Here is a 17,008-nt window from a genome sequence, read left to right as displayed (position 1 = left end):
TAAGTTATCTGAGCTACGAAGGATGGAATATGTTTTTAATTCAAACACTGGAATGCTATTGTGTGATAGGTCTGTTTCTATCGCAAAACATGTATTGATTCATATGGATACATGCAACACATATTGGTATTTTAATGCTTTAATGACTATCTCTAGTCTTCTTAAGTGTTTTCGGCTTGTCCTGACTATTCTTATAGGATTTCATTCGTGTCTAATGCTCATTATTTCATGGAAGAAATTGGCTCATACAAGTTGCATGAAATACAATAAAAATTATCAATTTATTCTGTCATTAGTGCGGACCTAAAATGTTATTTTTTTCAAGAATTAGATTTCTATATATTTCTATGATGTGTGGTTTTTCACCTGCTTGAACATTACAAAAAAATGTCCTTGTCCATTGCACATTTTGGGTTGTGTTGTTTTATTAAACACTGCAGTGATTTATTACAGCTGGTGTGTGATAGTGAGCTGTGGTCACATGACTAAACACGTATTGATTGACATGGGTAGATCACAAAGCACATGTTGGTATATTGATGCTATAATTACTTTCTAGTCATCTTAAAAACCTGACATCTCTATAGGGTTTTATATGTATTGGACACATGGGTCTATTATAGTGTAATGTCATGTAAGCAAATTATAATTTAATTATGTCAGTAATGCTGATCTAACACATTGTTAGTTAAATCATTTGATTTGTATAGGCCTTTTGCATAGCAATACCACTACTAAATCTATTAACATTAAATTACATGTCATGCAATATAGTAAACATACTGCAAATATAGATTGTTCTTTGTCATTTGAGGTTGGTCAATTGATCAGTCATTATTTTCCATTTCGAATGAGCTAGGCCGACCAGTAAGATAAGTAGGCTACCCGGTTGTAATACAGATAAAGGACGTCTGCAATGTTTCAGCACCACACACATGGACAGCTCCGTAGACGATTCAAAGAAGGGAAATGTACTGAGCTAATGGTCGGCCTTCCAGCTGTACAACGTATAAGGGAACAAAAACATATTTCCCCCCCTCCATGCTTTAGGCTAAAGTATGTGTAATGTTGGGTATACTTAATGTGAACAACTGTAATTCAAGCGATGTATGTTGTATCTACAGCCTTTGTGTTGGAATTTCTGTTTTAAACATTTGAATGTAGTTTTCCAAGGATTACTCTACGCGTCGCTGTTCACTGAATATTGGACGATAGACATGTCTCCACCCAGTTTAACCGTAAAAGGGAAGAATATATTTTCGGTGACACAAACCATCGACTCTTTCAGATGGACCATATTGTGCGTTTTATGGGACAGAATTACGGAATAGATGTTTGATTTTGAGAGTTGAAAAACATATTCATACGCCTTTGACGTTTGAGTAGGACCTATACAGTTTGGGATTATGGGACACGTTGGATTATCAGTATCGGCCGCGATGTACAGTCTGGTTTTTATTGTGTTCGTAGTGCGGACAAGCCTTGGAGACATGAACTATGCGATTCCGGAGGAAATGAAACCCAGATCTGTAATTGGAAACTTAGCTAAGGATCTGGGGTTGGATGCGAGAGGATTTTCTGCTCGTAAGGCTCGTTTGGATGTGGATGGCAGTCGTCAACGTTATTGTGACATTAATCTGAATACTGGAGATTTCGTTGTGGCTGAAACAATAGACAGGGAGGAGCTGTGCGGGCCGAGGGTTTCTTGTTCTTTAAAATACGAGCTTGTGTTAGAAAATCCTTTAGAGTTACATCGTATAACTGTGCAAATTCAAGATACAAACGATAACTCCCCAATTTTTTCGAATAACCGCATTGAACTAGAGATCCGTGAGTCAGCCGTTAGAGGAACGCGTTTCCTCCTAAACGAGGCCCACGATGCGGATATAGGGCTAAATGCAGTTCAACAATATTTTCTGGAAAAAAATGACTACTTTGCATTAGCTGTTAATAGCAACCCAGATGGAGGAAAGTATAGTGAATTAGTGGTAGAGAATGAGTTAGATCGTGAACAGCAAGAGAAAGTGACGTTGTTACTTACTGCGGTTGACGGTGGGACTCCACAGAGGTCTGGTACTGTTGTTATACACGTCACAGTTTTAGATGCCAACGATAATATTCCGGTGTTTAGCCAGAATGTCTACAAGGTCAGTCTACCCGAAAACGCTCCGTTAGGTACAGTAGTAACAACAGTAACGGCTACTGATGCAGACGAAGGACTGAATGGAGACGTGGTTTATGAGCTGAGTCGTGTAAGTAACAGAGCAGCGAAACTCTTTTCAATTAATAAGACCACCGGAGAAATAATAGTAATCGGCTCCATTGACTTTGAAGAGGAAACATATTATGAAATGAGCGTACAGGCAAAAGATGGTTTAGGGTCAGCTTCAAATTGCAAAGTTATTATCGACATCACAGATGTGAATGACAATGCACCCATTATATTTATCAAATCGTTTAACAATCCTATTCTTGAGAATGTGTTACCTGGCACTGAGGTGGGAATCATTAATGTGCAGGACAAAGATTCGGAGGGAAACAGACAGGTTCGCTGCTCCATTCAACAAAATGTTCCTTTCAAATTAAACCCCTCAATCAAAAATTACTATTCTCTGGTCACTACAAGTGAACTAGACCGTGAGATGATATCAGATTATAACATCACAATCACTGCCACTGATGAAGGGTCTCCACCGCTATCTTCTTCAAAGACTATTCATTTATCTGTGTCAGACGTCAATGACAATCCACCTGTGTTTGAAGAACAATCCTACAGCGCCTATGTGACTGAGAATAACAAGCCTGGCTCCTCTATATGTTCTGTTGCGGCCAGAGACCCAGACTGGAGACAGAACGGTACAGTGGTCTATTCTCTACTGCCCAGTGAGGTCAACGGTGTTCCAGTATCGTCATTCTTATCCATTAATGGAGACACAGGGGTGATCCATGCTGTGAGAGCATTTGATTATGAACAGTTTAGGAGATTCAAAGTCCACGTTGTAGCCAGAGACAATGGTTCTCCTCCGCTCAGCAGCAACGTGACTGTGAGTTTCTTCATAACAGATGAGAATGATAACTCTCCACAGATATTATATCCTGCTTCAGCAGGAAACTCCTTGATGACTGAGATGGTCCCCAAAGCTGCTATTGCAGGTTCTCTTGTTTCCAAAGTGATCGCTGTTGATGGTGACTCTGGACAGAACGCGTGGCTTTCATATCAGATCGTGAAATCAACTGATGCCGGACTTTTCACTATTGGTCTCCACACCGGAGAGATCAAGGCACAGCGGGACATTTCTGAATCTGACAGTATGAAGCAGAACCTTGTTATATCAGTGAAGGATAACGGACAGCCCTCTCTCTCTACAACCTGTTCAGTATATTTACTCATATCAGATAACTTGGCTGAAGTTCCAGAACTGAAAGACATGTCTTATGATGGGAGTAGTTCCAAACTAACCTCCTACCTGATCATCGCATTAGTTTCTGTTTCCACCTTTTTCCTCACTTTCATTATTCTCATCGTGGCCGTGAGGTTTTGCCGCAGGAGAAAGCCTCGAATGTTGTTTGATGGAGCAGTCACCATTCCCAGCGCGTATTTCCCTCCCAACTATGCAGAGGTGGATGGAGCTGGAACTCTCCGTAGCTCTTACAATTATGACGCATACCTGACAACGGGCTCACGCACCAGTGACTTCAAGTTTGTTACGCCATACAATGACAACACGCTGCGTGCTGATAACACAATGAAGAAGAGTCCAGTTGAGCCCATTGGAGAAAGTATCATGACACTGAACAGCGCAGGCGACACATACGAGGTAAATCATACATTTTAACGTCATAGACAATGAACACACGATTGCTTACATATTTAGCTTTTTACCTGCTTGAACTGTAGGATTTGAATTTCTCCCCTCTGAATTCTAAGTTATCTGAGCTACGAAGGATGGAATATGTTTTTAATTCAAACACTGCTATTGTGTGATAGGCAGGTCTGTTTCTATCGCAAAACATGTATTGATTATTCATATGGATACATGCAACACATATTGGTATTTTAATGCTTTAATGACTATCTCTAGTCTTCTTAAGTGTTTTCGGCTTGTCCTGACTATTCTTATAGGATTTCATTCGTGTCTCATGCTCATTATTTCATGGAAGAAATTGGCTCATACAAGTTGCATGAAATACAATTAAAATTATCAATTTATTCTGTCATTAGTGCTGACCTAAAAGGTTATTTTTTCAAGAATTAGATTTCTATATATTTCTATGATGTGTGGTTTTTCACCTGCTTGAACATTACAAAAAAAATGTCCTTGTCCATTGCACATTTTGGGTTGTGTTGTTTTATTAAACACTGCAGTGATTTATTACAGCTGGTGTGTGATAGTGAGCTGTGGTCACATGACTAAACACGTATTGATTGACTTGGGTAGATCACAAAGCACATGTTGGTATATTGATGCTATAATTACTTTCTAGTCATCTTAAAAACCTGACATCTCTATAGGGTTTTATATTTATTGGACACATGGGTCTATTATAGTGTAATGTCATGTAAGCAAATTATAATTTAATTATGTCAGTAATGCTGATCTAACACATTGTTAGTTAAATCATTTGATTTGTATAGGCCATTTGCATAGCAATACCACTACTAAATCTATTAACATTAAATTACATGTCATGCAATATATAGTAAACATACTGCAAATATAGATTGTTCTTTGTCATTTGAGGTTGGTCAATTGATCAGTCATTATTTTCCATTTCGAATAAGGTAGGCCGACCAGTAAGATAAGTAGGCTACCCGGTTGTAATACAGATAAAGGACGTCTGCAATGTTTCAGCACCACACACATGGACAGCTCTGTAGACGATTCAAAGAAGGGAAATGTACTGAGCTAATGGTCGGCTTTCCAGTAAAACGTATAAGGGAACAAAAACATATTTCCCCCCTGCATGCTTTAGGCTAAAGTATGTGCAATGTTGGGTATACTTCATGTGAACAACTGTAATTCAAGCGATGCATGTTCTATCCTTTGTGTTGGAATTTCTGTTTTAAACATTTGAATGTCGTTTTCCAAGGATTACTCTACGCGTCGCTGTTCACTGCATATTGGACGATAATACACGTCTCCACCCAGTTTAACCATAAGACGGAAGAATATATTTTCGGTGACACACACCGCCGGCTCTTTCAGATGGACTATATTTTGCATCTTATTGGACACAATTACGATAGTTATGGAGATAGACTCCAGTTCTATGAGTGGAGCGGAGCCCCATAGGGGAGCTCTGCTCCTATTGGTTTACCCGCTACCTAAAGTAGCCAATGACTGAATTTTTCAATGCCTGCGCCCGCCTGGGGTGCTATATAAAGGGGTGTACTTCGCTACCTCATTCTCCCAAACATACAAACAGCCGGGTTGAACGAGTCGAAGTGGGCCAGCAGCCCTATGGGGCTCCGCTCCACTCATAGAACTGGAGTCTATCTCCATAACTATCGTTCTATATCGTGGAGCTCCGCCCCATAGGGGAGCTCTGCTCCTATTGGTTTAGGCGGAGCGAACGAGGCCAAATGTACCCCCACTGAGACTATTAATCCGTAAAACAATCTCAGCGGCACCCGGAGCTGACCACTGATGTTGGTTCAAGACAACCTTAAAAAGTTGGCCCAACCCACACGAGTCTGCTCCACTGATCTAGCCCTTACGTGAGCACGCAGGGTTGTAGATCTAACGGAACATGTCCTGGAGGAGGGTCCCCTCCCCAGGCACATCCGTAATCATCCTGACAGCACTTGAATAGCATCCCCAACCAGGGTAATCCAAGTGCCATCCCCACTACATCAGTCCTCAGCAAACTGAGGACAGAGTGAGAAAAGGATGAGGAAGAAATATCACTTACCTAACCCTTACGTTGGGTTGTTGATCTAACAGACATGTCCTGGAGGAGGGTCCCCTCCCCAGGCACATCCGTATTCATCCTGACAGCACTTGAATAGAATCCCCATGACCAGGGTAATCCAAGTGCCCTTCCCACAACATCAGTCATCAGCAAACTGAGGACAGAATGAGAAAGGATTGAGGAAGAATATCACTGACCTAACCCTTACGTGAGCACGTAGGGTTGTAGATCCAACGGAACATGTCCTGGAGGAGGGTCCCCTCCCCAGGCACATCCGTAATCATCCTGACAGCACTTGAATAGAATCCCCAACCAGGGTGATCCAAGTGCTTTCCCCACTACATCAGTCATCAGCAAAACTGAGGACAGAATGAGAAAAGGATGCGGAAGAAATATCACTGATCTAACCCTTACGTGAGCACGTAGGGTTGTTGATCTAACGGAACATGTCCTGGAGGAGGGTCCCCTCCCCAGGCACATCCGTATTCATCCTGACAACACTTGAATAGAATCCCCATGACCAGGGTAATCCAAGTGCCTTCCCACTACATCAGTCATCAGCAAAACTGAGGACAGAATGAGAAAAGGATGAGGAAGAATATCTTTCAAGTAATACCGTACAAAAAGTGATGGCGACGACCAAGACGCCGCCTCACATATCTCCTCCACTCCCACTCCCCTGAGAATGGCCACTGATGTGGCCATGCCCCTGGTGGAATGAGCCCGAATGCCAGTCGGCACGGGCTGCCCCTTCGATTCGTATGCGAGGCTAATAGCCTCGCAAATCCAATGGGACAGCCTCTGCTTCGAGAGTGGTGCCCCGGCTTTCTGTCCGCCGTAGCAGATCAGAAGCTGGGGAGAAGATCTCAGTCCTGCCGTGCGCTTCACATATTGTGCCAACGCGCGCACCGGACATAGACAATGTAAACGCCTCTCCCTCTCTCCGTCGTGAGGAGGAGGAAAAAAAGGCGCTCAGAGCACAGCTCTGAAAACCTAAACCCACGATTAACCTTAGGGATAAAAACCGGGTTAGGGCGTAACACAGCTTTTGTTTTGTCATCAGATATGATCAAACAATCTGCCCGTGTCGAGAGAGCACATAAATCACTCACTCGCTTAGCCGTAGTCAAGGCGAGGAGCTGACTCGTCTTGAGAGACAATAAACGCAACGACACAGTGTCAATGGGTTCGAATGGGGCACGCACAGCGCCTCTAGCACAATCGACAGGTCCCATTTTGGCATTAGAGTCCTATGAGGGCGTCTAAGCCTACACACTCCAGTCAAAAAACGCTTAACCAGCGAATGACTGAACAGTGTCGTTGTCGCAAAACCCTCATGACAAGCTGAGATGGCAGCCGCGTAAACTTTAATAGTTCTCGCCGCCAATCCCTTGTCAAACAGCGACTGTAAGAAGCACAAGAACGTTTCGACCCGACAGCAGACTGGGTCAACGTCCTGTCCCCTACACTGTGTAAACACTCGCCAGCGCGCCGCATATCCCTTTGCAGTGGATTGCGCACGCGCACTCTGAATGGTCTGAATGACCGCGTCTGTCAGACCCCTGCGTTCTAACAAATCCCTCTCAGTAACCAGGCCATGAGGGGCCCCCCATCATAGGCGGCCCCCTCACCAAGCCTCTGACTTGAGAGAGTGCATCTTGTCGATGAGGTATGGGCCATGGGCCCTCTACCAACATCTCCATCAGTTCCGGAAACCACGGGGCTCCGGGACGGTCCGGGGCTACAAGAATTAACTCAAGCCTCTCTGACCTCACTCGTGCCAACAGTGGGAGGATAGATGTCAGGGGTGGGAACGCGTATAACAGGACCCTCGGCCATGGATGGTGTGCGAATGTATCGACTCCCAATGGCGGGTTGTCCTGTTCGCGCAGACCGCAGGAAGAACCAAAGGTGACACTGCGCATTCGTCCGTGACGCAAACAGAACCACTTCTGCTTGCCCGAACCATGCCCAAATCAGCGACACAATGGAGGGTGCTCACCTCCAGTCGTCGTCCCTCGGGCCTCCCCGTGATAACAGATCTGCTCCTTCGTTGAGCAGACCTGGAATGTGGAGAGCTTTCAGCGAACTCAGGCGACTCCGCGCGCGATGGCGCGCGGGTCTCTCCAGTAGCTCAGGTCGGTTTTAACCGATCTCTGTATTACAATCAACCTGCGACGGCGTCTCACTGGAATCAGTCGCAGTCCTGCGAACCGCCTCTGCAGTCCGCGCATGTGTAACAGGCCTAGGGGACCACTACATGGGCTGTAGACATCAGTCCTAGTAAAACCCTCCTTGACAGAGCGGTGATCGTATTTGTCACTCGACACACCCGGAGAGCTGACGTCAGTGTCGCTCTCCGTGGTGCCGATAAACTGGCCTTCATCTCGGCAGTATCCAACTGAATGCCTAGATAGGAAAACTGTTGAGCCGGCCACGGAGCACTCTCTGTCCAGTTTACAGCTAACCCCAGCTGAGTGAGGTGCTGCACCAGTGAGGTTGCGTCCCGAATGGCTCGATTTGGGCATTGGGCCAAGACCAGTAGGTCGTCGAGATATGCTAATATGCGTATCTCGTTTCGCCTCAGTGGTTCGAGTGCTGTCTGCACGCATTCGGAGAAAATTCGAGGAGCAAGCGTGTACCCGAAGGACAGGCGCGTGTACTCGTAAACCTTCCCTTGGAAAGTAAAAACGTAGGAATTTCCTGTGCCACTCTGTGATTGGCACACGAAATACGCGACCCTCAGGTATCTACGAAAGGGGCGTTTCGCCACTCTCTCGTTGAGGACCCTAAATCTAGTCTGGGTCTCATGTCTCCCGAATTCTTTGGGACAAGGAAATATGAGGAGTACCACCTCATGTCTCACTGGTCCCTCGGAACCAATGTCACAGCGTCCTTTGGTAGGAGATTCGTAATCTCCTCCTGGAGCGCACCTGTCTTTATCGGGCAGGACAACAAACAGTCTCTCTCATGCCCCTGAAGGGCGGAGGAGGCTGAATGAACTGTAGTGCATATCCCCTCCTCAATGTCCTGTCTAGTCAGCCCGACAGAATACCTGTCCCTTCTAGCCATTCTGCATAACGCAACAACAGCGGCTGGACCGTCTGTTGTGGTGCAGTCGACAGAAAAAACTAGAATTTCTGTATGATCCCAGCCGCCGCTGTACACCGAGGAGGTGGCACAGCCCAAGGCGGGGTCATTTCGAAGGGATGGGCTGCCGTCTGTAAAGAGTGTTTGTTATGTAACAATGCTCTTTATTGACGCAGGTTTAGTATGCCTGATAATCAAAGAACCGGCCGCACGCTCACGAGCTGGGCCAGGTCCTGATAGACATGGAGGGGTTTTTGATGTACATAACGACCCCTCTATACGGCTACAGACAGGGGTGTTTAACCTCTATTGTGTCGTGATAGGGGTAAAAAACGTTAGGCAGAGAGCTGGTCACACGCTAGTAAGCTGGTCCAGTCTCCGCCCTTGTTTCTAACCGGTAGCGATTGGACCACGCCCTGACAAGGCAGGTGGGTCACCGCTCTGGTAGATAACAGTCCCTCTATACGGCGACATACAGGGGTGTTTAACCCGCTTCGTGTCGTGATAGGGGTAAGCCTGTTAGGCAGAGAACTGGCCACACGCCGGTAAGCTGGGCCCGTCTCTACTGTCATGCAGAAAACTGGCCACACGCCGGTAAGCTGGGCCAGTCTCCGTCTTGTTTCTAATCGGTAGCGATCCGACCACACTCTGACAAGGCAGGTGGGTCTCCGCTCTGGTAGATTGCATGGAAAAAACCCCCTTTACTGAAAAAGTAATGTGGGGATTTACCCTCTTTTGCCTCTTTATTTTTTGAGGTAGGAACAACTGGTGGGGGTCATCACCGACCCTCCCGCCAGTGAAAGCGGTGGCGGGGTCATTACCGAACCCCCGCCAGTCACGCATTCCTCTTGCGTTTACCCCCACGCCATGCTGTGGGGGGGTTACGCTGCCGTGGGGGGCCGAAGCGGGCACCCTCGGTGGTCGGCGGCGGAGGCTGGGAAGCCTGAGTAGGGTATGGCGCCCTCGGCAGAGGCGGAGCCCACCCTGCATTACGCCGCGCCCTCCGTTTCGCAGTCGCCGTCACTGACGGTCTACCTGCGGAAGAAGAAGAAGAGGTGGAAGGTCGCTGAAGAGGGAGGTGTCTGGCCAGGTGCTTTTTAGCCTCCTCCATCGCGGCCAGGCGCTTCGTCATGGTATCCATGGCGGGACCGAATAGCCCTTGTCGCTCTATTGGAGCATTCAGCAGGGCCATCCGGTCCGCCCCGGTCATGGTGGTAAGAGACAGCCACATTTGCCGCTGCTGTACCACCGCATTTGTCATCAGGCGACCTCCACAGGTCGCGACGCCCTGGGCCAGGTGCATCGTCGCTGCACTGAGCTTGCTCAGGAGCTCCGTCTCCGCCGCAGACAGACCGTCGGGTCGGTCTGCGGTGAGCTTCGCAATGGCAGCGGTAAACATGGCGATGTTATTTGCCGCCGCTGCCGCCTGGGCACCGAGAGCGTAGCTCTTGTCCACCAGGGTGGCGTTAAATTTGTCACGCTGGTTAGGCAGCGTGGGTTTCTTGGGCACCGACCAAGCGCTGGACCCCGGCACCAAGTAGGCCGCCAGCGCTGGTTCGAGCGGTGGGGAGCCATTGGTCATCCCCTCCGCGAGTCCCTCCACTCTAGTAAAGGGCAGGAACGCCTTTACCGGCGCCCTGCTTGTGAGTGGTTCCCTCCACGTGTCCTCCACAAACTTATCCAAGCCTGGGAGGACAGCGTTAGGAGATTGGTCCTGTCGTTTCGCCCTCCCCCCGTAAAACAATTCCTTCTCCCAGAAGGACTCCGTCGTTGGGGGAGGGGAGGCAGGACGGGGGATCCCCAACACATCCGCCGCAGCTTCCAGGAGGCCCTGGAAGTCGTGGTGGAGTGATGGGGGGGCGATGGCGGGGAGCTCGTGAGCCTCTACCTGCCGCTCGCCCTCATCAGAGCTCTCTGACCCTGACACCGACGCCGACCACCCAGCTGGCTGAGGGCGGTTTGGTATCAGGGCTGGCTGATCGGGCGGGACCGTCCCTACTCGGGGAGTCGCCCGCCCAGAACGCCGCTCTGGGGCCTGTCCGGACGTATCATCGGCAGAGTTATCCGAGTCGGATAGCATCTCCGAGATAGCGCCCGTCAGGGGAACGCTCTCCTTGAACCAGGCCATCCTCCTACTCCTGTCCTCGACGGAAAGGAGAGAGCAGGGGAGGCAGCTGGGGGAGGCGACCAACGCCGCCTCGGCATGTTCGGGGCCGAGGCAGACGTGGCAGTAGTCGTGTCCGTCCTCCGCTGCTAGTGAGCGGCAGCGGCAGGAGTCCCGGAAAAACTTCTTTATCGGCGGCGGCGGACGATCCATCTCGAAGGGAAAGGCTGGCGGGTCCTCCAGTCTAGTAGTCTTCCTTCTCAGTCTTCAGATTCAACCCGTGCTGAACTTTTTGGGAGAATGAGGTAGCGAAGTACACCCCTTTATATAGCACCCCAGGCGGGCGCAGGCATTGAAAAATTCAGTCATTGGCTACTTTAGGTAGCGGGTAAACCAATAGGAGCAGAGCTCCCCTATGGGGCGGAGCTCCACGATATAGAACGGAGTAAATGTTTGATTTTAAGGGTTGAAAAACATATTAACATCCCTTTTAGTATAGGACCTATCAGTGGCGGCTGGTGCTAAACATTTTGGGTGGGGCACAGGTTATGGGGGCATGCTCCACGGGGAAGAATATCAACTTTAAAATCTGGATTTACAGTCGATTTTAGCATGAGAATAGCTCTACCCCCCTGTACAGACCTCGCCATCCCCTCTACCCCCCTGTACAGACCTCTTCATCCCCTCTACCCACCTCTACAGACCTCTTCATCCCCTCTACCCCCCTGTACAGACCTCTTCATCCCCTCTACCCACCTCTACAGACCTCTTCATCACCTCTACCCACCTCTACATCTCCTCTACCCACCTCTACAGACCTCTCCATCCCCTCTACCCCCTGTACAGACCTCTCCATCCCCTCTACCCCCCTGTACATACCTCCTCATCCCCCCTACCCCCCTGTACAGACCTCTTCATCCCCTCTACCCCCCTGTACATACCTCCTCATCCCCCCTACCCCCCTGTACAGACCTCTCCATCCCCTCTACCCCCCCTGTACAGACCTCTTCATCCCCTCTACCCCCCTGTACAGACCTCTTCATCCCCTCTACCCCCCTGTACATACCTCCTCATCCCCCCTACCCCCCTGTACAGACCTCTCCATCCCCTCTACCCCCCTGTACAGACCTCTTCATCCCCTCTACCCCCCTGTACAGACCTCTTCATCCCCTCTACCCCCCTGTACAGACCTCTTCATCCCCCCTACCCACCTCTACAGACCTCTTCATCCCCCCTACCCACCTCTACAGACCTCTTCATCCCCCCTACCCACCTCTACATACCTCCTCATCCCCCCTACCCCCCTGTACAGACCTCTCCATCCCCTCTACCCCCCCTGTACAGACCTCTCCATCCCCTCTACCCCCCTGTACAGACCTCTTCATCCCCTCTACCCCCCTGTACAGACCTCTTCATCCCCCCTACCCCCCTGTACAGACCTCTTCATCCCCTCTAGTGAGTGTGTGAGTGTGAGTGTGTGTGTGTGTGCGTGTGTGCGTGTGTGCGTGTGTGCGTGTGTGTGTGTGTGTGTGTGTGTGTGTGTGTGTGTGTGTGTGCGTGTGCTGAATACATAAACAAACAAGCTAAAAGACGACAATAGAAAACGTACCATGCTGACGATATTACTAAATGTTTGAAGTAGCTTTTATCTTAGCTGACTCTCTTACCTTCAGGTCGAGTTTGTGTATTCTGGCTTCGCAAAACACCAACAGTAGCAGCCTAACAGCCGCGGAGATTGCGCGGAGATTGCGCGGAGATTGCGACCACAAACGAAGTTTGACTTCGGTAATAGGTCCAGTTGTAATATCCTCAAGCAGGGGAGGCTGGCTCCCCACCAAAGGGAGAAGAGAGAGATTTTTTTTCTATGACTTCTAGACAGTGTTGCTTCTGAATATCATAGTCCAATCAGCTAGTGTTCTGTGGCGTATATCATAGTCCAATCAGCTAGTGTTCTGTGGAGTATGTTCCAATCAGCTTCAAGTCCCGCCCCTTTCGGTGCATGTCCCAAAACCCCATAGACAATTGACCGAATGGCCTGAAGTTACCAAAATAGATTTTACATGCAAGTCTACGAGAACAGCCTAGTGCAACTTCGAGTAGACTGAAAGTTGCCCCGAAAGGGGCGGGACTTGAAGCTGATTGGAACATACTCCACAGAACACTAGCTGATTGGACTATGATATACTCCACAGAACACTAGCTGATTGGACTATGATATTCAGAAGCAACACTGTCTAGAAGTCATAGAAAAAAAATCTCTCTCTTCTCCCTTTGGTGGGGCATTGCCCAATTGCACCTAATGAACCAGCCTCCCCTGGGACCTATACAGTTTGGGATTATGGAACACGTTGGATTATCAGTATCGGCCTCGACGTACTGTCTGGTTTTTATTATGTTCTTAGTGCGGACAAGCCTTGGAGACATGAACTATGGTATTCCGGAGGAGATGAAACGCGGAACTGTGATTGGAAATGTAGCTAAGGATCTAGGATTGGATGCGAGAGGATTTTCTGCTCGTAAGGCTCGTTTGGATATGGATGGCAGTCGTCAACGTTATTGCGACATAAATCTGAATACTGGAGATTTCGTTGTGGCTGAAACAATAGACAGGGAGGAGCTGTGTGGGCCGAGGGTTTCTTGTTCTTTAAAATACGAGCTTGTGTTAGAAAATCCTTTAGAGTTACATCGTATTACTGTGCAAATTCAAGATACAAACGATAACTCCCCAATGTTTCCGAATGACCGCATTCTCCTAGAAATCAGCGAATTGGCCGTGAGAGGAACGCGTTTCCTGCTAAACGAGGCCCATGATGCGGATATAGGGCTAAATGCAGTTCAACAATATTCCCTGGAAAAAAATGACTACTTTGCATTAGCTGTTAATAGCAACCCAGATGGAGGAAAGTATAGTGAATTAGTGGTAGAAAATGAGTTAGATCGTGAACAGCAAGAGAAAGTGACGTTGTTACTCACAGCGGTCGACGGTGGGACTCCACAGAGGTCTGGTACTGTTGTTATACACATCACTGTGTTGGATGCCAACGATAATATTCCGGTGTTTAGCCAGAATGTTTACAAGGTCAGTCTACCCGAAAACGCTCCGTTAGGTACAGTAGTAACAACAGTAACGGCTACTGATGCAGACGAAGGACTGAATGGAGAGGTGGTTTATGAGCTGAGTCGTGTAAGTAACAGAGCAGCGAAACTCTTTTCAATTAATAAGACCACCGGAGAAATAATAGTAATCGGCTCCATTGACTTTGAAGAGGAAACATATTATGAAATGAGCGTACAGGCAAAAGATGGTTTAGGGTCAGCTTCAAATTGCAAAGTTATTATCGACATCACAGATGTGAATGACAATGCACCTATTATATTTATCAAATCGTTTAACAATCCTATTCTTGAGAATGTGTTATCTGGCAGTGAGGTGGGAATCATTAATGTGCAGGACAAAGATTCGGAGGGAAACAGACAGGTTCGCTGCTCCATTCAACAAAATGTTCCTTTCAAATTAAACCCCTCAATCAAAAATTACTATTCTCTGGTCACTACAAGTGAACTAGACCGTGAGATGATATCAGATTATAACATCACAATCACTGCCACTGATGAAGGGTCTCCACCGCTATCTTCTTCAAAGACTATTCATTTATCTGTGTCAGACGTCAATGACAATCCACCTGTGTTTGAAGAACAATCCTACAGCGCCTATGTGACTGAGAATAACAAGCCCGGCTCCTCTATATGTTCTGTTACTGCCAGAGACCCAGACTGGAGACAGAACGGTACAGTGGTCTATTCTCTACTGCCCAGTCAGGTCAACGGTGTTCCAGTGTCGTCATTCTTATCCATTAACGGAGACACGGGGGTGATCCATGCTGTGAGAGCATTTGATTATGAACAGTTTAGGAGCTTCAAAGTCCACGTTGTAGCCAGAGACAATGGTTCTCCTCCGCTCAGCAGTAACGTGACTGTGAGTGTCTTCATAACAGATGAGAATGATAACTCTCCACAGATATTATATCCTGCTTCAGCAGTGAACTCATTGATGACTGAAATGGTCCCCAAGGCTGCTATGGCGGGGTCCCTTGTTTCCAAGGTCATAGCTGTTGATGGTGACTCTGGACAGAACGCGTGGCTTTCATATCAGATCATGAAATCGACTGATTCGGGACTTTTCACTATCGGTCTCCACAGCGGAGAGATCAGGGCACAGCGGGACATTTCTGAATCTGACAGTATGAAGCAGAACCTTGTTATATCAGTGAAAGATAACGGACAGCCCTCTCTCTCCACAACCTGTTCAGTATATTTACTTATATCAGACAACTTGGCTGAAGTTCCAGAACTGAAAGACATGTCTTATTACCAAGGTGGTTCGAAACTAACGTCCTATTTGATTATCGCATTGGTTTCCGTTTCCACCTTTTTCATCACTTTCATTATTCTCATCGTGGCCGTGAGGTTTTGCCGTAGGAGAAAGCCTCGAATGTTGTTTGATGGAGCAGTCACCATTCCCAGCGCGTATTTCCCTCCCAACTATGCAGAGGTGGATGGAGCTGGAACTCTCCGTAGCTCTTACAATTATGACGCATACCTGACAACGGGCTCACGCACCAGTGACTTCAAGTTTGTCACGCCATACAATGACAATACGCTGCGTGCTGATAACACAATGAAGAAGAAAGGAAATTCGCCTTTTGGGGAAGATACAATCACGTTCAATAGCGCAGGAGATTCTGAGGTGAGAGCCTACATTTGACAATATAATATTTAAAATGAATGTTTCCTTCTTCACCCTGAATGCATAGGCAGGGTAGGCTCTAGCTCGCATTTTCCGATTGCTAAGTGGCAGTGTTAAAAACTGAAGTCACATTGTCAAAACTCTTCATACAGTCTGCATTACTAACATGCATCTTGGCCAAACACTTCTAGTCTAATTTCTAAAGCTGACTCAAACCACCAAAACACTTCATAGGCTACATGTCTCAAAAGAAGCTCGCTCAACCAAACACTGGCAACAATGTTCACTCAGAAAGCACAGTCATTCATAACACTCGGACTTACAAAACACTAACAATGGGGAGCATTTGAATGACTTTCATAAGAATTAATATTTCATTATGAGAAAGGTCTGATTTATAGTAATCATAGACAGAATAGTTATGTACAACTGTAAAGTATCAGGCAACAAGAATGAATCAGAAACGCCTGTATCGTCAGTATCTGTGCAGAAGTTATGTTACATTTACTTCAAAGTACAGTACATTTACTTGTGTAAAATTAAAAGTGGAAAATAACGTGTTTAAACTAATTAGTCTATTTCATTTCATTGTATATATTCTGCTAATATTTTCTAAGCATTTCAATATGATTACTGCAAAAATGCACCAAATCATTCTGTTTTCAATGTGTTTTTCACGGTTTGGAACACAGTGTGTTAACATTTGAACAAATGTGTTGCAAATAGGACTACATAGTGTTTTGCAGGTGGTGGAGTTTGAATGAGAGAAGAGTTCATGGATTTTGTAGAACGTGGTCATTGAATGCATTTTGTGTGAAAGCAATGTAAAATGAGTCACAGTTTGGTGCACATGGACTTCTGTTTCGCTGATTGTATGAAGAATGTGACTTCAGTTTTGAACACTGCGATTTAGCAATCGGAACATTCAAATATCATTGCATAGAAATGAACAAAAGTCAAAACATAGAATACCTAATAGGCTGCTTATTACTTAAGAGGGGATTAATCTTGGTTGCTTATTCTTAGCCTTCTTATACTAGTTGAAAACTTTTATGACATTATTTTCTTATACTTTGGCGCTTTGATACGGAACATTGGAGTAACAGATTGTTTCCACCACTAGGACTACTGTATATTAGTTAGGAACCAATAAA

General features: G+C 46.8%; 2 protein-coding genes across 2 annotated transcripts; both read left to right on the top strand.

The window, feature by feature from the left end:
- Positions 1 to 1,439: 1,439 nt before the first annotated feature.
- On the top strand, positions 1,440 to 9,954 carry LOC308155808 (protocadherin beta-16-like; the record flags this gene model as incomplete). Its single annotated transcript, XM_080529181.1, has 2 exons — positions 1,440 to 3,818; positions 9,763 to 9,954. 2 exons carry the CDS (start codon positions 1,440 to 1,442, stop codon positions 9,952 to 9,954), a joined length of 2,571 nt encoding a protein of 856 aa, XP_080385307.1.
- Positions 9,955 to 13,529: 3,575 nt separating this feature from the next.
- On the top strand, positions 13,530 to 15,872 carry LOC308155807 (protocadherin gamma-A11-like; the record flags this gene model as incomplete). Its single annotated transcript, XM_080529180.1, has 1 exon — positions 13,530 to 15,872. One exon carries the CDS (start codon positions 13,530 to 13,532, stop codon positions 15,870 to 15,872), a length of 2,343 nt encoding a protein of 780 aa, XP_080385306.1.
- Between the last annotated feature and the right edge of the window lie 1,136 nt (positions 15,873 to 17,008).

This window comes from Nansenia antarctica (assembly GCF_963989245.1).
Source record: "Nansenia antarctica genome assembly, chromosome: 4".
In the NCBI taxonomy this organism is placed as follows: Eukaryota; Metazoa; Chordata; class Actinopteri; order Argentiniformes; family Microstomatidae; genus Nansenia; species Nansenia antarctica.
The sequence above is the reverse complement of the archived record's forward strand: the minus strand, read 5'-3'. Positions and strand labels throughout refer to the sequence as shown.